Below are 21980 nucleotides of genomic sequence, written 5' to 3'. Positions count from 1 at the left end.
TGGGAAGGTTTGTGTGTGTTGAGGGTGCATGGGAAGGTTTTGGTGTGTGGGGTGCATGGGAAGGTTTATGTGTGTAGGGTGCATGGGAAGGTTTGTGTGTGTGTAGGGTGCATGGGAAGGTTTGTGTGTGCAGGGTGCATGGGAAGGTTTGTGTGTGTCGGGTGCATGGGAAGGTTTGTGTGTGTGTAGGGTGCATGGGAAGGTTTGAGTGTGTGTTGGGTGCATGGGAAGGTTTGTGTGTGTGGGGTGCATGGGAAGGTTTGTGTGTGTGTCGGGTGCATGGGAAGGTTTGTGTGTGTTGCGTGCATGGGAAGGTTTGTGTGTGTGGGGTGCATGGGAAGGTTTGTGTGTGTAGGGTGCATGGGAAGGTTTGTGTGTGTGTAGGGTGCATAGGAAGGTTTGTGTGTGTGTGTGTAGGGTGCATGGGAAGGTTTGAGAGTGTGGGGTGTGTGGGAAGGTGAAGGTTTGTGTGTGTGTGTGGTGTGCGAGTGAAGGTTTGACTGTGTGGCGTGCAGGGGATGGAGTCGCGGGGAAGCATTGAGAGGGTGAGGTGAGGAGGTAGACTGAAAGGGGGGACATTACGCTTTGAGGGGTGGGAGTGGATGCTTTTCCTGGTTCCACACTCCCAAATTTGACAGATGGAGATAAATATCATGGGATGGGAGATTAGAATGGTTGATAAATGCATGGAGAAACGCTGCGCTGTATGAGCGGGGGTGATAAGGGGAGACTTGTGGACGAGGCGCAGAGCAGATAAACACCTCAGAAAAAGCCTTGAAAACCACTGAAAACACATCCTGGCGAGGGTCTGCAATCTCTGATTGCTCTTTCTTGTTTCAATTGTGATGTATTTATTTTTGCTTGCCACCCACCTGCCTAAATATTTTTTTCGAAGCCCAGGAACCTATTTCCCCTTTTCCCTATAGGAAATTGGTTTTAAATATCGCAGTTTTTAATTTCACTGCAATTTCCAGAAACTTAACCCCCGCAATATTTAAGGGTTTAATGTATATACGCACACAGGCGAACCGGACGGCATCGAGAATAGCACACTTAGATGTGAGTTGACTCGTCTGGATTTGAATATTGACACAGCTATAAGCTGTCATATTAGTGCTTTGCAGGCAAGGCATTGAAAAACAAAAAGTGTTTCGTCCCTCGGATGGATGTTAAGCTGGGAATCCGTCTGCTATCATTAGCTGGTGGCCATTAAAGGTCCATGTTCTATTTATTTAAATATATATTTTTCTTCACAGGAGCGAGGCTCAAATAAGAGCAAGGTATAACCGACAGTCGGCCAAACATTAAAGGAATGAACGTACCAGGAAAAGAGAGGAGGGAAGCACTGCCATTAGCTAATAATATGGTTTGATTATGAAAGGTTGATGGGGGTAATAAAGGTCATTGGGATGACAATGAATGGTGATCCACTGTTTGCTTGAAGTTATGGAAAGAAGGTTGAGACATAACAGCCTCCAGAAGGTGTTTCCATGGAAGGAATAAGTGAGGAATAATCGTGTGCGGTCAGCTTGGATTTTGGAAGTTTAACGAGGAGGGTGTTACTGGAAGAACGCGTGCTTCCTGAAGTAGATAGGGAGTAATATTGGAGAATAGACAGTGGAAAACAGAGACCACTGACCTGCTTGCTGTGTGTGAGCAAAAGACCCCATGCTTCAGCCTAATCCTAGGACATTCCAATAATCTTGAATATGACAGTGTGTCCATTGTAAACTTGTCATCAGTAAATTTTAACCCAGCGTGAGTCGACAAAACTCCCCCACACGACATACTAAATGTTCATCTCGTACCTCGCACCTTGTGGTTTCGTTGTTTAGTCTTATGGATCCATTGGATCGCTCTCCGATAGGCCGCCGTTTAACAGACACTGATGCTCTCCAGTCAGTTGAGATCAATGTGTTGAAGGAGGTTGCCCAAAACTGTATTTAATACCTCCACTTCCAGTGTTCCTCGTTCCTTACAAATGTTGGAAGAAGTGTATCAAATGTCAAGGTAACTACTTTGAAGGGCATTCTGCTGCAAACCAACTTCTGTGCATCGTTGGGGGGTATCGCAAATGCGGTACTCCAACGGCCTACCGGATGTTGTGTGACCTCAGTGTTTTATTTATTTATTTTTTTTATATATTTTTTTGCATTCCCGCAGATAAGACCACATGTTGCGACACTCAGAAAGTTCACATATGGCAAGCACATCTTGGCCAAGTTGGAGAAGTATTTCTTGAAGAATGGGGGAGATTTGCCTCCGCTCGGAGTGCCCACCCCTAATGGCATGATCTGACTATGCTCGACTTACCACTCCCTCAAACCTCTACCCAACCACCCCTGCTTCCTTACTTCTTGATGCTGCCTTCCTTCATTTTTCTTTTGACTATCTTTCTCAACCGTGTTTCATAATTGCTATTGATCCTTGTATCTCGTGTTTGCTTTGTTTTGTCAAACGATGCAACAGGTGTTTGTGTGCGTGCGTGTGTCTGTCCCATTTAATGTGTTTTTTTTTATGTTTCTTTAACCAGAGAAGGCTGGTCTTTCTGTGACACTTCAACTGCCTCGCATTGTACTTCTGATTTCAACTTTGTTGGTCCCGTGGTATTGTTTGTAATTTGTCGACGTGGACCATCCAACAATCGTGACAATTGAAGTTCCAACATGTTCTGCAGCTGTTGAGAATGCTTCTAGAAGTTTGTTCTTTTTTTCTTTCTTTTTTTTGCACTGTCCCTTGGTGGTGTCATTGGGGATTTAAAATCCTATTTGTGAAAATGTACATACATTTTGCGTTTTTGGGCACAGAAACCACAAATTGTTTGTATTGTAATTTAATGGGACGGATAGCAAGGATCAGGGATATAATTGTGACATTACAAAAGCTGTAAATTTTCATTTTGGTTCCATTCTTTTTCTTCTTTTTCTTCTTCTTCTTTCCCACTTCTTCTACTTCTTTTTTTGCACAGTTGGCTGATCATTTGTTGGTTTCGAGAAAAAATACTAATTAGAGAATGTGTACACAAAGGTTTGCAGATGTCATCAGTGTATTTACGCAAATGTCAAAATAAGATGACTTTTATTTTGATCTATCCAACAAGGTGTTTTTAATTGGGGGAAGGGTTGTGGTCTTTGGGAGGGCGGGAAGGAGGAAGTGGGGGTGGGTAGGGTACTCCAGGAGAGGAAGCGCATTTTGAGCAGCTCGCAGAACACCAAGGCATATTGGCCTTTTGTCTTTCTATTCAAAGTTTTGAAAATATATTTGAAAGATTGTATTACTAACTGTAGTATTTTGTAATCTAGTGTGTAGTGTATTGTACCGAGCACGCTTTGCCTTTTCCCGTTTTTAGACCTGTTAACTTTGTACACAGTGTACTATGTCTGTGGTATATGATGATGATGCTAATCGCTACCAACGATCGGTTAAACGCATTGTGTGTATGGTATAGGTGCAGAGTAATCGATTTGATTGTACATTATATGTGTACACATTGTAAACCAGCTTACTGTATATGTGAAGAATCTCAAGTACAGTTTGAATGCTTAAAACCGTTTGGCTGCACTGTAAATGCCCGTACATGTGCTGTGATCGGGCACAGCGGGTTCAAGTGTTCATTTATCTTTTTTGCATATTGAATCCACGTTTGTATAACCGATTAGATATTTACCCCGTCCTGTTAATACGGTAGCAAACTTTTTATCTTTTTGCTGTTAATACGGTGATCATTTTGAAGTTTTATTACTGTATACTGCTAAATGTAATTTGACTGTGCATAGTTATACAAAAGTGGCATGGATTTCGTACAGCCCATCATGAGGAGGAGATCGCACCCACGCTGTACAGTCTGTGCAAAGGCATCGCGATGTACAAAAGGTATAATAAATGGTTTGATTACTTTGTCAACTGCTACTTACAACTCCTGTCTTGTCTTTTTGGTATAGCTGCTGTATGCTTTTGCACATCCTTGAGCGTCTCGCCCAATTTTCCAACTTGCGTATGTGAACTGGCAGGGTAGCCAAGAGTTGAAAGTAGCAAGTGCACCCGGTTACCAAATGATGAGGACATCCAAGGCAGGCAGAGAACAATGGAAGGCCTGGAGCTCAAGACGTCTGACAGCGACACTGCCAGTTCAGACTGCATTCACATCCTCTTGCTATGTATGCATCAACTTTCTCAGCAAGCAGAGCTGACAAGAACAGGTTCCTGTATGACTTGTAATAAGATCTAGATTCCATACTATCAAGTGAGTGCTATGTGCAGGATCCATAACTAGTGAAGATGATCATTGGTCAAGTGTTTGTTGCTACACGGGTGGGAAGAGACAAATTATGTTGGATGAGAACTGCTAACTTTAGCCATTAATGAGGCAACAGTGTGCAAACCTGTTTTCCCAAGATGGAAATATAAGCACACTTGGCAGAACCCCAAGTTAGAGGTGGCAATGCATCGTTTTTGCAATTGTGTGGCAAAGAGGCCAGAAAAGATGTCTTTGTGTATGTTTAGCGAGTGGTGGAATTTAACACTGCCAACTTATTTGCATTAAGGGCTGAAGGAGAAGGGGGAGATACTGCCAACCTAGAAGAAGCAAGATACACAAGTTTGTGGTGTCATCTCTCATATACAGTGCTGTGGTAAACAACAGTGAGCCATGTACAGAGAAGCTTACAGGAACCATGTTGGCACAAACTCAAAGGCTACAGAATGAATGAATGAATGATCGTTTTAAGGCCATTTTTCCCCGTTAGAGCAGGGGTTAGCCTTGCGGGCCCCATGACAATCATGGTTCCCTGTTTGAGGCAATGTTTTTATGGCCGGATGCCCTTCCTGACGCCATCAAAGGCTACAGAGATGTGGGAATATGAGGGCACGCCATTCGGTAAGCTCTGGTGGAGGTAGCAGAAGATATCCTCAGCCATGAAGTGTCACAACAACAAGGTTTGTTTCAACAATGCAGCGATCCATGAACTACTGTTCCAGAGGAGGAAAGGAATGTATTGAGCAACCTGTTGGCTACAAGAGTAGAGGAAGTCAGTAAGTCCTGTGTGGAGTTGGTCTTGGTTGCAATAGGCAGAGAGTTTGGAGAGCAAGGCACATTGCCAGACTGTATCGAATGCTTGACATATGTCTAGGGAGACGGCCCTGATCTCATGTCTGACATTGAGGGCCTCCATCCATTGTTGGTAGAGCAGAAGCGGATTGTCCAAGGTAGAGTTACCCGGTCAGAATCCGGATTGGTGAACTGAGATCACGCCTCTGGAGAGAAGGAAGGATTTCATATCAACTGCAATGATGGATTTTCATGACCTTGCTGATGATTGGAAGTAAGCTAATTGGTGTGTAGTTAAGGGGATCCGTTTTTGCACCTTTTTATGTATGCAGTGATGGCCAGCTGATGTCGTCCGGTCCAGTTGCAGAATCAGAGTTGACGGTTGGCCTTAAATAAAAGAGCTGCATTGACAGAAAATTTAAGAAAGAGAGAATAGTCTAAGTTTTTGAGGAAGTAAAAATATCTGCTTTTTGAAAAGTGGAAGGTCCTAAGTGTTTGGAAATACATGTGAAGGTAAAGAGTTCCAGAGTTTGACAGTGGAGGGGAAGAAACAAACATCATAACGGCCCACCCTTGAGTTGCCAATGGCCATACTACTAATCATGAGATGTAGAGGCTTGTCGAGTATTCCGTGGTCTCACTAATTGAGGAGGTATTCAAGCAGCAAGTTCTTGGGAAGAGAAACCGAAGAAATATCTGTAGAAAAGAGAAAGAAGGCTAACTTTGCAGTGTAATTTGAATGGGTCGAGTTTTGAGGTCAGATTGGGAGAGTTTATAAGTCGGATTACTTTGGATTCAATTCTGTCCAGTAAGTATGTGGAGCTAGAACCTCCCCATATGTGAGAGCAGTACTCTATACAAGGACGAATAAATCCTTTATATAGTTGAAGCAACTGTTGGGAGGAGAAGAATCTTCAACATCTCGACAGGACTCCTAGTTTATTCGAGGCAGACTTAGCTATTTGTGTAGTGTGTGGATTCCAGGATATATTTGATGTTGGGGTAAAACCTCGTAGGTTTATTGAATCACATTGTGTAATTGTAGAGTTTTCAAAGGAGATGAGAAGGAGAAAACAGAAGAAAGAAGGAGAAAGAGAAACAGGAGAAATAAATTGAGTTTTATAAGCATTGAATTTAACCTGATTACATTCGCCCCACTGGGAAATCTTTTCAAAGTCCGAATTTAAAGAGGTGGCTGTGATCAAACGAGATGAAGATCGAGTGAGGGAAGATGAGGCAGATGGGAAAAACATGGAGGAATGTAATGTCGAGTCATCAGCATATGAGTACATTTGGTTATTTCTAGAAGAAAGAAGGTCATTGCTAAAAAGAAAGGAAGAGTGTTGGAGACAGGACGGAACCCTGAGGGGCACCGCTGATGATTGGGAAATACCTTTAACGGTAATTGATCTGCCGTGAACGAAAGATCGGTTGATATTTATATCCATACAATAAACAATTTGATATGGTCCATTACTCATAATGAAGCTGAAAATCAGGTTTAAGAATAATTACATTTTAAATACGAACAAAATGCATTTGTTCATCGTGCAAGACTTTATTCAAGACGATATAAAAGACGTGAAAAAGTAAGGGGGAAAAAATTATTCAACCCAGATGGGACTCGAACGCACAATCCCCAGCTCCAGAGTATGATGCTTTATCCATTAGGACATTGGGCCAGCACATTAGATTTTTGTAATATAAATAAAGAGGTATAAAGTGTTTGTGTGAATGTATATTGTGAATATAATATATATATATAATATATATTATATATATATATAATATATATATAATATATATTATATATATATATATTATATATATATATATATATGTGAATATAATATATACAATATAATATATTGTGAATGTATTATCTATCTATAATTCCAGTAATCTCTGTATGTCTGTGTGTATGTCTGTGACCGCTGTTTCTCGACAACCACGGGTCCGATATACTTGAAACTTGCCAGGTATATTGCTGGGGACCCGAGGATGTGCCTTTTCAAGGTTTCATATTAATCGGACAAGTACTTACCGAGCTATGGCGATTTTGCCGTTCGCCGTTCGCTTTGGCTTTGCGAATGGACCAAACCATTTCATGTAAATAGAGGGGGGGGTTCTGTGGTCGTTGCGAATGGACCAAACCATTTCATGTAAATAGAGGGGGGGGGGGGTTCTGTGGTCGTTACTGCCACGTGGTTTCAAAGTTTTTTTTTTGTTGTTGTTGTTTGCACGCATGTTTTTTTGCACCCACGTACGGGCACCCACGTACGGGCACGTCCTAGTATATATACATTCACACAAACACTTTATACCTCTTTATTTATATTATTACAAAAATCTAATGTGCTGGCCCAATGTCCTAATGGATAAAGCATCATACTCTGGAGCTGGGGATTGTGCGTTCGAGTCCCATCTGGGTTGAATAATTTTTTCCCCCTTACTTTTTCACGTCTTTTATATCGTCTTGAAATATATATAGTATATATATATATATATATATATATAATATTAAAGCCAAAACTATGGCACTTGGGTGGAATTTGTTTTTGAAAGCCATTAATTATAGACAAATTCCAAGTTTCAGCTAGCTTCAATGTATAGCATTTGAGATGTGAGCGCCAACACATTTTGGGTGGATGGACGGACGGACTGACACCAACGTGAATTTGAGGGTTTTCTTAATAAAATTCAAGAATACGGAAAAGAACGTTGTTGAAATTTGGAACATATTTCCTTGACGTATAAGGCATTTACTTCTGAAAGTTGCAGTCAATTTCGACAAGTAGAAGCCGAGAAACAAATTTTCAGTCCTGATAAAGTTGCATACAGAGAAATGATCCCTTATATAAAGGGAGGGGTGCTTTACGCCACCCTTTATTAGAATGCAAGACTGCAAGTACTGTCGAAAGAATAGAAATTAGAATGTATGTCTAGAAAGTGTGTTTTTTAGAAAGCAAGTACTGTATGTCTATAAAGTAGGTGTATAAAGAACATTGGTGCATCTAAAATGTATAGTACATATACTATCGTACGAAAACACACAATTTGGTGTCTGTCTGACCACGATACATTCAGTCGTTACTTATCCAATCTCAATCAAACTTAACAGGAGAAGTAAGGGTCACACGGTGGAGGTTGTAGCTACTTCATTTGCCACCGCCCTACGCCCCTCCTTCCCCAAAGGGGTTTTCCACCTGGGCGAAATCCGTGTTAACGTTTATATCCGTGTTAAGACCGCTAATTGTGGCGTTTTCCCAAGGGCGCTTGTAATAACAAAAGTAATTAAAACTGCGAGCAGTGATGATGCGGGGACCAAGACGCTCCATCCTAATTGGACAAGTGCGTGCCGGAGTCGTTGCCAACGGCAGTCTGGATCCGATCGTTTAAAGTTTGAACTGAATCAATCGAAAAATGAAGGAGGAGCTGCATTTTAAAGATTTGTATGCAATTCAATTTGGCTACCATGTCACGTGACCTATGACGTCATAATTAGTATATGCATTTAATCATGTGACATACTATAGGTGGTCAAAGTTTCAACTCAATCGATCAAAAAATAAAGACAGATGCATTTTAAATGTTTTCATAAAATCAAATATGGCCGCCATGTCACGTGACCGATGACGTCATAATTAGGATATGCATCCAATCACGTGGCATACTAAGTGGTCAAAGTTTCAATTCAATCGATCAAAAAATAAAGGCATTTTAAAGGTTTTCATTAAATCCAATATGGCCGCCATGTCACGTGAACTATGACGTCATATTTTGGATAATATGCATCCAATCACGTGGCGTACTGTAAGTGGCCAAATTTTCACCTCAATCGATCAAAAAATGGAGGTGATGCATTTTAAAGGTCTGCATGAAATCCAAAATGGCCGCCATGTCACGTGACCTATGACATCATATTTAGGATATGCATCCAATCAAGTGATATACTTTTAGTGGTCAAAGTTTCAACTCAATCGATCGAAAAATGAAGGTGGATGCTTTTTATGGGTTTGCATTAAATCCAATATGGCCGCCAGGTCACATGAGCTATGACGTCATATTTATGATATGTATCCAATCACGTGGCACACTATAAGTGGTCAAAGTTTCAACTCAATCGATCGAAAAATGAAGGCAGAGATGCATTTTAAATGTTTTCATAAAATCTAATATGGCCACCATGTCATGTGACCTATGACATCATATTTAGGATATGCATCCATTCACATGGCATACTATAAGTGGTCAAAATTTCAACTCAATCGATCGAAAAATGAAGGCAGAGATGCATTTTAAATGTTTTGATAAAATCCAATATGGCTGCCATGTCACGTGACCTATGATGTCATATTTAGGATATGCATCCAATGAAGTGACATGCTATAATTGGTCAAGGTATCAAGTTCATCTGACTAACGGTTTGGCCTGCAGGTCGATACAAAATTCATGGCATCACAATATTAATCTATAAAAAATGCAGAGTGAGCACTTTTTTAATTGGCGCGCCGCAGACTAATTAACAAAAAAATCAAAAACTAGGAGAAAAGAGCGTTCTTCCCCTTGGGGTGTCCTATATGTATGCTAAGTTTTTTTTGTTTTTTTTTGTATACAAGATCGAGGCTCGTGAAAGAGCTAACATTAATCACACAAAGAGTCAAACCGACACATAAAACACAAAATAAGGGGAGCGGTAGACAAGATGGGGAGAGAGGGGGAAGGACACAAACACAACATTTGAGAGCAGGGACATCGATAGAAATGTGGGAGGGAGAGGGCTTGGGGGGGAGGTGGGAGATGTATAAAACATATGAACACTGCAAGGACTTCCAGGAAAGAAGTTGGAATTTCAAAAAAAGTGTATCTGGCGTGAATTAGCGGGGGTAGAAAAGATCAAGGTTTTGGATGGGGGAAGATAAGAGATAGTGGTGAACAGCTGTTTTAAAGACCTGGAGGGAGGGGTGGGATTGAAGGGAGTGGGGGAGTTTGTTCCAGAGGCGGGAGAAAAGGGGAATGAAAGAGTGAAGGTGAGCAGAGAGCCTAGATTTTGGCTGTTTCACCATAAGAGGGTTTCTGGCAGATCTTGTGCGACCTGTAGGAATATTTGGGGGACAGAGCACAGAGAGAGCTGGAGGAGCAATGCCGGAGAGGAGTCGGTACAAGACAGAAAGACCACCAACCTGCCTGCGGTGAGTGGGTGAAAGACCCTCGGAGTTAGCTTCATCGTGGGAGATTGCAATGATTCTGAAATCTTTGGTTTCACCAGCGTGAAGCCGAGCTAGGTGTGAGGCAGGAAGGAGCACTGGCCCAGAGGGGGGAGCAGTACTCCATTGAGCTGTGGATGAAAGCCTTGTACGTGGTGAGGAGCTCAGGTGTGCCAAGGAAGGACTTCGCACGACGGAGGATGCCCAGTCGGCGACTGGCTTTGGAGGCCAGCTTGGAAATGTGGTTTTCCCAAGAAAGTTTGAACTCAATAGTTCAAAAAATGAAGGAGGAGATAGATTTTAAAGATTTTCAATAAATCCAACATGGCCGCCACATCACGTGACCTATGACGTCATACTTAGGATATGCAGCAAGTCAATGGAATGCCATACATGGTCAAAGTTCCAAATTCCAACTATTTGACCTGAAGGTCGCCAACAAATTTCATGGAATCGAATAATAATAATCTTAGCAATTTCAAAAGGGTACCCATGGGCTCCTAATAACAACAACATACCCTCTCCCCAAGGGGGTTTTCCACCTTGTAACACGATTAGCTTTCCATGGGGCACCCTTTCCGAAAGTAAAAATATTAGAAACCACAAAACACATATGATTGCCTTTTAAAATAGTCACTTGTACTGTTTAACGCTATAATGAAAGACAGGAAACATGACGTTCTTGAGGCATTATATGATTATCGTGTATCCCACAGACGAACGGACCCGAGCCTAGATCTACTGTAATCTATATATACCCCAGAGATAATAATAACAATCATGACCATTCCTGTCTCTCCTGTAGGGATCAGGTGGAGCATGACTATAAAAATACATATACATCAGTAAGATCCATGCATCTATAAAATATGTGCGTAGTCTATAAAATACATACGATTGAAACGTAAATCTTTGTGTAAAATCATTTTAAAAACGTAAAATTAACGTAACGTAAAATGTAAAATTTAAAATTAACTTAACGTAAAATTTAATTAACTAGGGCATGCCCGTACTATATATATATCTAAAATTATATCCCCCCCCTCTATTTACATGAAATGGTTTGGTCCATTCGCAAAGCCAAAGCGAACGGCTTGCGAGTACGGTGACAATCCCCCCCCCCCCTCTATTTACATGAAATGGTTTGTTCCATTCGCAAAGCCAAAGCGAACGGCTTGCGAGTACGGTGACAACCCCCCCCCCCCCCTCTATTTACATGAAATGGTTTGGTCCAAAGCGAACGGCTTGCGGAGTTTGGTAAATAAATCGCCATAGCTCGGTAACTACTTCTCCGATTAATATGAAACCTTGAAAAGGCACATCCTCGGGTCCCCAGCAATATACCTGGCAAGTTTCAAGTATATCGGACCCGTGGTTGTCGAGAAACAGCGGTCACAGACAAACACACACACACACACACACACACACACAGACACACACACAGAGATTACTGGAATTATAGATAGATTAATTAATTAACGTAAAATTTAATTAATCAACCTGACGTAAAATTTAAAACGTAAAATCATTCATTAAAACCAAAGAGTTGTATTGAATAAATGAAAAAAAACAAACCTACGTCGTCAATGCATCGTCCACACACCACACAAAACAAATCCCGACGAGGGTCTGCAATCCCTGATTGCTCTTTCTATTTTTTATTTTTTTTATTTTTTTTGTATACAAGATCGAGGCTCGTGAAAGAGCGAACATTAATCACACAGAAAGACAAACAGACACACAAAACAAATAACATCGGGAGCGGTAGACAAGATGGGGAGAGAGGGGGAAGGACACAAACACAATATTTGAGAGCAGGGACCGAGAGACATGGAGACATCGAGAGAACTGTGGGAGGGAGAGGGCTTTGGGGGGGGGGGGAGGCATGGGAAGGGCGGGGGGGTGGGAGAGGTATAAAACATATGGACACTGCCAAGACTTCCAGGAAAGAAGTTGGAATTTCAAACAAGGTGGATCTGGGGTGAATTAGTGGGGGTAGAAAAGATCAAGGTTTTGGATGGGGGAAGATAAGAGATGGTGGTGAACAGCTGTTTTGAAGACCTGGAGGGAGGAGTGTGATTGAAGTGAGTGTGGGAGTTTGTTCCAGAGGCGGGAGAAAAGAGGAATGAAAGAGTGAAGGTGAGCAGAGAGCCGAGATTTCGGCAGTTTAACCATCAGAGGGTGGCTGGCAGATCTTGTGCGACCTGTAGGAATATTTGGGGGACAGAGCACAGAGAGAGCTGGGGGAGCAAGGCCGGAGAGGAGTCGGTAGAAGACAGAAAGACCACCTACCTGCCTGCGGTGAGTGAGTGAAAGGCCCTCAGAGATAGCTTCATCGCGGGAGATTCCAATGATTCTGAAAGCTTTGGATTCAACAGCGTGAAGCCGAGCCAGGTGTGAGGCAGGAGCACCAGCCCATAGGGGAGAACAGTATTCCATTGAGCTGCGGATGAAAGCCTTGTATGTGGTGAGGAGCTCAGGTGTGCCTAGGAAGGACTTCGCACGATGGAGGATGCCCAATCGGCGACTGGCTTTGGAGGCCAGCTTGGAAATGTGGTTTTCCCAAGAAAGATCATGGCAGATGGTGAGACCCAAAAGCTTGAGCGACAGAACTTCTTGGTGAGGATTGTTGAGAAAGTAGATGGGAGGGTTGTCCAGTCGATCTTTTCGGAGAGACATAGTAAGAGAGTGAGATTTGTCAGGATTGAAAGACATGTTCCACATGTTTGACCAGTCTGTGATTTTGTCCAGGTCTTCAGAGAGTGAGGAGGCTGCAGACTGCCGATCTGAGGGAAGAGGAATGGAGCGGCAGAGAGTGGAGTCATCAGCAAAGAGATACAGAGGATTTTCCAGAGAGTCGGAGAGATCATTGATAAAGACCAGAAAAAGCACAGGGCCCAGCACACTGCCTTGGGGAACTCCAGCCTGAACGGGAAGGGGAGATGAGAGAAATCCATTCAGGGCCACACGTTGACTACGACCAGAGAGGAAGTCCGCAAGCCATGCATGGAGATTTCCATGGATACCATAGGAGGAGAGTTTGGTGAGCAGAGCTGGGTGCCAGACCGTATCGAAGGCACGTGATATGTCAAGGGAGACAGCTCTGATTTCCTGTTTGGCATTGAGGACCTCCATCCATTGTTGAGACAGCAGAAGCAGCATGTCCAGAGTAGAGTGACCTGGTCTGAAACCAAATTGATGATCAGAGATCAAGCCATTGGAGAAGAGGAAAGATTTCATATCCGAAGCAATGATGGATTCCATGACTTTGCTGATAATTGGGAGCAGGCTGATTGGTCTGTCGTTGCAAGGATCCGTTTTTGCACCTTTTTTGTGTAAAGCGGTAATGTTTGCTGATTTCCAGGATGCTGGCAGATGACCTTGAGCAAAAGATAGGGTGAAAAGAACAGAGAGAGGGTGAGATAGAGCGGCAGAGCAGGATCTATATTTTTATGTCGAAGATGGAGCCATTTTCCTGCCCTGATCACGACAGCCAGCTCTGAATTTCCAGGTAAACCCCGAAATGCCGTTGAACGCACAGAGAAACCTGCCGAGCGATGGGAGACGTACTCTCCGGCTCACTCTCCCACTCACCCTCTACATGGTACATGTCGTGCATCGTGCTCAGATTTGAACTGATAACAGTGCCCCCACAGGGGCCATATATTTATTACATACGCACAGAGGTGGTTTGCAGGAGGGCGTGTCTTATTTGAGAGAATAAATGAGAAAAGGAATGGGAAGGTGATAGGAAGATAGTATGTTGGGGAGTTGTCCCACCTGCTATCATTACTTGCATAATAAAGAGAGGGCTTCAAATGGATAATTGCCTGAATCAGATGCCAGGATGATTTGTCGAGGCCCCTTTTATTGAGAGCCGTGCAGAGATCGACTCTGTGCATGCGTGCCGGTGAAGGGCACCAACTGACCCCCACCATTGGCGAGTCAGTTCCTGGCTTCCTGCTCCCAGGCTGACTGCAGTGCGTACACACGCTTCTCTCCGGATCCCAAATCGGGTGTTTGAAAACGAGTCACCAGCGAACTCCTCCAACAACCAGTGACGTGTTTTAACAGGTATGCACACTGTACAGCAAGTGACTAGCTGCTGGTACACGATGACATGACTTGTTGGAAAAGTTATTTATTTATCTTATTATTGTGCTTAACGTACAATTTCAAAAGCCAAACAGATAAACCTCAAACGTGAAATTATACGGATGAGATAATATTGTTTCTTAGCCAAAATGAAGTTTGTGATTTGCTAGGTTTGTTTATTGTTTCGCAAGGCAGTGTGTATTTTTAACCTGGGGAAAGTTGACACTTGATGCCTGCGAAGCCAAGCTGGGAGGTGGAATAAGGGGGCTTTGGGCATGATGGAGCTGCTGTTTGTGCATGGGCTGAAGTGCAGCATGTTATGATAGCCGCGTGTTGTGGAACCACTTTAAACGTGGCCAAGTTTCTCCGATCAGCTGATTGTCACTAGTTTCTTATCACTACTGTATGTGTTACACGGCAACTGCTCCTAGCTGGGCATCCTCATAACGTATCTGACTTTAGAAGCTAGCTTGGAATTGGGGTTTAGCCAGGCGAGTAGGTTATGTGTGAAGGTGAGGTTCAGAAACTCTGGCACTTTTTAACCCCATGCAAGAGAAGTCAAAAGGGGTGAAGCAATAGGTTTACTTCTGTCTGTCTGTCTGTCTGTCTACAAACGTCAGTTTATGATCGAGGAACAACTTGATTTGAATTGAATGTTGTATTTTGAACAGGAATCGGAAAGCGAACCTGTAGTTTAGTGGGATTTGGCTCTGAATTCGACCACAAAATTGAGAATAATTTCAAACAGGAAACACCGTTTTTAAGGACTTCAAAAAGGACACAAACAACAGGAACAAAGAACTAATATAACATGTTAAATAAGGTGGTGTAAAAAAGATGCTGCAGCAACGATGATAAACTTGTGAAAAAAAATTCTACAACCTTTAAAATCTTTATTGGTTCACGAGTTATCAAACAGAGTGACCACTATATTCGACATGGGTGTGTGTCTGTCTGTCTGTCTGTCTGCAGCATAACTACCCGATGATATCATCCGATCTTGATGAAACTTGGGTGGGAGGTTGATATCATGATCTAGTTGTGTCCTGCCTAGAGTGGGCGTATTGCACCCATTGTGGGTGGAGCGACGCCCGAAAAGATGTCTTTTTTATCGGGTAATTGAGTTCAAGCTACATCTTCTCCGAGGGAGTTGGTGGAATCTGACAGGGGTTTCGGTATTTGGTTAGGCCAATGTCATGTGTCTAGCCCCACGGAGCTCGATTTTTCATTTTCACCCCAAGGTCAAGGTCACAAGGTCACGAAATTTAGAAAAGTCGATTTTTGATGGTTTTATTACATTGTTCACTCCCTAATAGGGTGAAATGTCGTACATGATCTTATATTACCACAAACATCATGAAATACAAGTTTTCCAACAAATTTCAGAATCTTCGACCTTTGACCTTTGAAGGTCACAAAGGTAAAATTTTCAAAGTTGTCGGAATCGAACCGAATTTTCGGTATTGTGTAGCTAACTAACCTCATAACTGATTATACATTATTTTCTATCTCATTTCAAGGTCAGTAACCTTCGTTTTGACATTTCCAGGCCAGCACCACACACAATTACGTACAGCTGGCTCTTAAAGGCCTGCGCACGCAGCGCATTGGGGCCCTTTGTAAATAGGCATGTACACCGCATGTCGGGGGCCGACACCTGCCACGTTGGCCCCCGACCCCCCAGTCCGGGCCTGTTTCGGTTATAGTCCGTCCTTTGTCATTGAATACCGCTCGCTCGTGAACCATCGTCGTCTCCTGACTTGTTTTATTTAAATTGAATGATATACTTGAATACTGTGGAATACAAACCACCTTTTTGCACTTTCAAAAACCTGTTTAGCAGTACCAGTACCAGTACGTGCCTGGGAAAAAATATTCTTGCCCTGAGGGCAGAGTAACTATGAGAATCATCATTCATGCCATTTTGTGCCCTGAGGGCAGCATAACTGTTTGAGATTCTGCATTCTGACAAATGTGGAGGCACTTAGCGCTGTTTGTTTGGTGCATCTTTTTGTCAAAGATTGTTCTAAAATAATTGATTTCTCCAAGAGGTTTGTTGTTGGCAGAAGATTTGGCCGAGAGAAATTGGCAGGTTTATAATTGCGCAAAAGCATGAATAAACCTCGATGACGATGAAAAACGCATCTCACCAGAGCATCATCAGCTTGAGGTAGCCTGACAGGTATGACAAAAATCGAGAGAACCTTGACCTTTGAACATGGGGAATTTGACGATATCTTTCCTACCAGTGACTCAGGAACGATTTCTTTCAATGAAATAGAGTTATCCTCAAATTTTTAATTTTCTTTGTCGACCACCACGTCTTGCTACAACAAATATTAAGCGCAATAGAGCCCATAATGTGTTTTGTGCAAATGATGTCACAGTTACCTTCACCTTTGACATGTATAGTCAAATCACATTGACAGCCTCACTTTTGTCCTTTGGAATCATCTGATAAAGTTTGACAAAGATAGCTGACAGCGTTCGTGAGTTATCACACTCAGACAAACAAACAAGAAGGCGTCAGGCTGCAGCCTGACAGGTATGACGAAAATTGGGAAAATCAATAATTATTGATTGCTAATTGATTAATTGTGTAATTAAAAGAAATGTGTAATAATCGTAAACTAAATAATTTTTTAATCAACTGGCCAATAGAATACTTAAACCACCACTGTTTCATCCAAATCTGTAACATTTTGAAAATTAAGTAATCAATCAAAGAATTAAATAATTAATCGATTAATTGATTAATCAATAAATCAAAAATATCATTTTGGCCAAAGCACTTGTTCAATATTGTGCCCAAATTTCAGCTTCCTAGCTCAAAATATGGCTGAGATATCACCCGGACAAACAAATGAGAACCTTGATCAATTAGGACCTTGACTTTTGACCTTGACCTTTCTTATATCGTCAAAAAACATTGACAGTCCATGTACTTTTGTGTACGCTATATTTCAAAAACCATTGAACATTTAGCTTTCAAATTGCAGAGATCTATTCCTCATGACATTAAGTCAACCTGATTAGATCATGGCTGTGATTGGCTGAATTATGTTGCCATAGCAACCATCTCAGTAACTTGGCTTGTGTACACGATATTTCAAAAACCGTTGAACATTTAACTTTCATATTGCAGAGATTTATTCTGCATGACACCCAAAAAGGTGGGTACCTTCCTTGAGTATCAGCTCCTTGTTTTTGTATATTTTCTATCATTATGAATTGTGTTATATCCTATAGGCCTGCATCTCTCAATTTCATTTGCTCATTAGTTGCGCAAGACCTTTTTTTTTCTTCTTTTTTTTTGTATACAAGATCGAGGCTCGTGAAAGAGCTAACATTAATTACACAGAAAGACAAACCGACACATAAAACATATAACATGGGGAGCGGTAGACAAGATGGGGCGAGAGGGGGAGGAACACAAACACAACATCTGAGAGCAGGGACATCGAGAGATCTGTGGGAGGGAGAGGGTTTTGGGGGGGGGGGAGGCATGGCAAGGGGGGGGGGGGTGGGAGAGGTATAAAACATATGGACACTGCCAGGACTTCCAGGAAAGAAGTTGGAATTTCAAACAAGGTGGATCTGGGGTGAATTAGGGGGGTGAATGGTGAATTAGTGGTGAATTTCTGGTAGAAAAGATCAAGGTTTTGGATGGGGAAGATAAGAGATGGTGGTGAACAGCTGTTTTAAAGACCTGGAGGGAGGAGTGGGATTGAAGGGAGTGTGGGAGTTTGTTCCAGAGGTGGGAGAAAAGAGGAATGAAAGAGTGAAGGTGAGCAGAGAGCCGAGATTTCGGCAGTTTAACCATCAGAGGGTTGCTGGCAGATCTTGTGCGACCTGCAGGAATATTTGGGGGACAAAGCACAGAGAGAGCTGGGGGAGCAAGGCCAGAGAGGAGTCGATAGAAGACAGAAAGACCACCTACCTGTCTGCGGTGAGTGAGTGAAAAGCCCTCGGAGATAGCTCCATCACGGGAGATTCCAATGATTTTGAAAGCTTTGGTTTCAACAGCGTGAAGGTGTTGAAACCAACAGCTTTGGTTTCAACACCTGTGTGTGTTTCCATAATTATTTCCAACACTGTATATGTTCTTTCATGTTCACATGCCTGTGCATGGAACAGCCAGTTTTACTGTATGTTTCCTCCAAATAAATGCTCACTTGCAGGTGCTACACGTTATCATATCAGTCTGGTTGTGGTTGACCACCATGCCTAATTAGGGCATTTCCTGGTACTCTTCCCCATGAGGCTCTGTATTTATAGGTATGGTGTCTCTAAATTTGTTACACAGATTAAGAAGTTTTCTCTTGTCTCCTTACTTGTTTAACATTTGGTCATGGCTACCTCCTCGGTGTATGCCAGGTGGCAGGGCCCTCTCTCCTCAGCAATGCCTCTGGGCACCAGATCTTGCGGAGAGACTGAGAATCCACGAACCCAAGCAGGTCCGACCAAGGAAGGACAACCTGTGGTATGCACGTCATCCTCTCATTTGGGTTTCATTGGTTGCTAATTTCATCGACTCTTTCAACATTTCATTCACACTTGTTTTTCATTCTGCCCTCTTATTCATCTGCATTGATTTTTGAATGAATTATCCATCCATGACACCTTTGTATTAGGAATACACTCATTATCTAAAGATAATTTTAATGATTTAGTAAAAATGATTTATACTAAAATTAACGAAGTTATTGAACAAGGATCGAGGCGGTCATCGTGGTTTTCTATCGAAACCTGCCTCATTGGAGGTCGTTGGAAGTGGAGAAACATTGTGACCGAATAGAGGATGTGCCAAATCAGTAACTACCATCTTTGAAGGTCTTCATCTTCATCTACTATGTAATGCCCCTCCCTACTCCCTCTTTAATCACACTCCTCTCAAACCTCGTTCCTTCCCTCCCAACTCTTCCTTCCTTTCTTTCTACTCTCATCGTCTCTTCTCTTCCCATCTCAACTTTGGTTTTCTCAGCTTGGCAACCTCTCCCACCCCTCACCCCATGTGTGTGTAATAAAGAGATGATGCTTCTACCAGGCAGCAATTCTGAAATCATAAAGTAAAGATTTGAGACATTGGCCTACCTGAATTGACGATCAGGTTCTGAGTGTTAGACCAATTTCTGGTTTTGTTCAGATTTATGCTTTGTCTAGATCTTTTTGTCTGGGTTTAAGAAGTTCCTAATGCTTTCGATCCTGACTTCATGATGCCAGCTTAGCTTCACCAAACACTAATTCTGATCTTAAAGCACAGGAAAATATCAGAGAGTTTATTCCAAGGCTATGGCTTTGGAGAATCATGATTATTGTAAGCGCTGTGGAGTGATCTTGCTGATTCTTGTGTTCCTGTTCGTTGGAAGCTATAGCAATGCAAGGCTATGTCGTTGGCCAAATGGTGATGATTCTCACCTGGAATTTCAGAGATTATGGATTCTCAAATCCAGATAAAATTAGAAATATCCAAGCTTTGGGAAACTGATGGAGTTGTGGGAGAATTGCTACATCATCATCATCAGATTGTTGATAATAACCCAACTGGCTCAATGAGCACCAGTGCGGATCTAATCTGCCTTTGCAACCTTTTTTGGTCCACATTATTGTGATGCAAGTCTACACTTTGTCGTTGATTCTTGATGCTATTCGGGAAACTTGGGATGGGCATAAAAATGGTATGACCACTTACCTATGAAAAGCCAGTGCTTCCAAAAAGGCTTCTGGTTTTGATGTCGCAATTATAACAACTGTGGTGCACTTCTCTCCCTGTTTTTTAAAAAACAATGTTTGAATTAGCTAAGGAATTTTTATTTAATGAAAAGCTTCCCCCACATTCATTGTGTCATTCTTTTGTTATTCTTGTTCATTATTGACATTCATTTTATTTGCTACTTTTTAAACTCCTTTATTTTGATTTACCCCCTTTTAGAGTTGTAATTCGCATAGTTAGCTTAACGACTGGCAATTTAACCAACCAGCTTAACAATCACAAAGTTAGACAATCGACTTGGCAACCATAAATTTAGACAATCGGATTAGCAACCATACATTTAGACAATCGGTTTAGCAACCATACATTTAGACAATCGGCTTAGCAACCAGAAATTTAGAAAATCGGCTGAGCAACCAGAAATTTAGACAATGGGCTTAACAACCATAAATTTAGACAATCGGCTTAGCAACCAGAAATTTAGACAATCGGCCTAGCAACCAGAAATTTAGACAATCAGCTTAGCAACCAGAAATTTAGACAGATGGTTTTACAGCTTTTCTCATGAAACCTTGGGGCCAGGATTAGAAATTTAAATTGACTCCAGTTCCATTGGGAACCTTTGAATAACAAGATAACTCAGAGGTAAACAATCTACCACTAAACTGCAAGGTGGGCTATTTATCTATTCCTGGTTTTGAACCCCTGTAATTATTTTGCTTAGAAAGGAAATTACCAAAATATTTGCAAGATGTCGGTACATATTTCAAGTTTTTGTGGTAAAATTTTTTATTGAATTCAGAAAGAAGTGTACAAAATTAGTTGTGAATTTCGACGTCATCATTTCCAAGTGTGTGTACATCCTTTCACGATACTCCAAGACCATTTTCTGGCACATTCCGACCGTAATTTCTACAAAGCTATCAGATTCCGCACTTTCAGCTCTTGGATGTTCGCTGGTTGAGTTACGTAAACCTTGTCCTGAAGAAAGCTTCCCAATAATAAATCGCACTGCACACTGGGGTCTTCAGGTCCGCATATGGCTCAACGAGACTTTTCCTGACCCTGGATGTGTCGCGGTTCACCCAATATGCCCTGAACCCCTTGTTCACCAGACCTTATCCAGTGCTTGAAAATGATGGAAAACACGTTGAAATTCATAACTAATTTTGTATACTTCAGAATTGAATAAAAAGTTTACCACCAAAACTTGAAATATGTACCGACATATATCCTGTAAATATTTTGTTCAATTTTGTCTCTTAGCAACGGAATTACAGGGGTTCAAAACTGGGAATAGATAAATGGACCACCCAGTATAATATATGACTCCAGCCATGGACAAAAATTATATTTTTCTCTAAATATCGTAACTCCTTTACCTCCCACACTGGGTTGCAGATTACAGCAATGGGTGGCCGCCTCCGCGCACGTGCTGCTGTTATGTGCGATGATGCTGTGAGCCTGCGTGGCTTACTGGATCGCGGAGCACTGCCTCTTGATGCACGAGACCACAAGGGCTGGACATTGTTACATATGGCAGCCTCCCGCGGTAGCCTTGCATGCATTCGTCTTCTACTACAGCTCGGAGGTATCTCCTGATCTCAGATCATCCTCCTTCGCCTCCCCATGTTATATTATTTCCTCATGAATTATCCCCTCCCGAATCCAATGTACTTGCAGGTTGCTATGTTTCCTTGCATCTTCTCCCTCATCATTTTCATCTATCCCCTTTGTTAGTCTTTGCATTTTCCCAGTCATTGCATTGTGGAGGGTGCTCTAGCAGAAAGAAACCGAATAGCATGTATGAATTATTTTTTATATATATAATCAAGAATATCACAATAATTAATTGAATGCATTTTTGTTTATGCAGAGGTTGGAAATAGTTTGAATGTGTGCATAACGTGTTCATCTT

General features: G+C 42.0%; 2 protein-coding genes across 2 annotated transcripts in view; both read left to right on the top strand.

Annotated features, from left to right (window-relative positions):
* LOC137432629 (pumilio homolog 2) overlaps positions 1–3909 on the top strand; it is a 263079-nt gene extending 259170 nt beyond the window's left edge. The window contains exon 22 of the mRNA XM_078783971.1: positions 2164–3909. Within this exon, the coding sequence (XP_078640097.1) occupies positions 2164–2298 (135 nt within the window). The 3' untranslated portion in view covers positions 2299–3909. The remainder of the gene's footprint in view (positions 1–2163) is intronic.
* Positions 3910–13710: 9801 nt separating this feature from the next.
* The window catches only part of ASB7 (ankyrin repeat and SOCS box containing 7), a 33507-nt gene continuing 25237 nt past the window's right edge, over positions 13711–21980 (top strand). Inside the window, exons 1-3 of the mRNA XM_078783433.1 lie at positions 13711–14328; positions 18727–18832; positions 21464–21653. Coding sequence (XP_078639559.1) covers positions 18752–18832; positions 21464–21653 — 271 coding nt within the window. The 5' untranslated portion in view covers positions 13711–14328; positions 18727–18751. The remainder of the gene's footprint in view (positions 14329–18726; positions 18833–21463; positions 21654–21980) is intronic.

This window comes from Myxine glutinosa, chromosome 8, assembly GCF_964187855.1.
Source record: "Myxine glutinosa chromosome 8, kmMyxGlut1.1, whole genome shotgun sequence".
Taxonomy (NCBI): domain Eukaryota; kingdom Metazoa; phylum Chordata; class Myxini; order Myxiniformes; family Myxinidae; genus Myxine; species Myxine glutinosa.
Note: the sequence above shows the minus strand (reverse complement) of the source record. Positions and strands in the feature narration are given on the sequence as shown.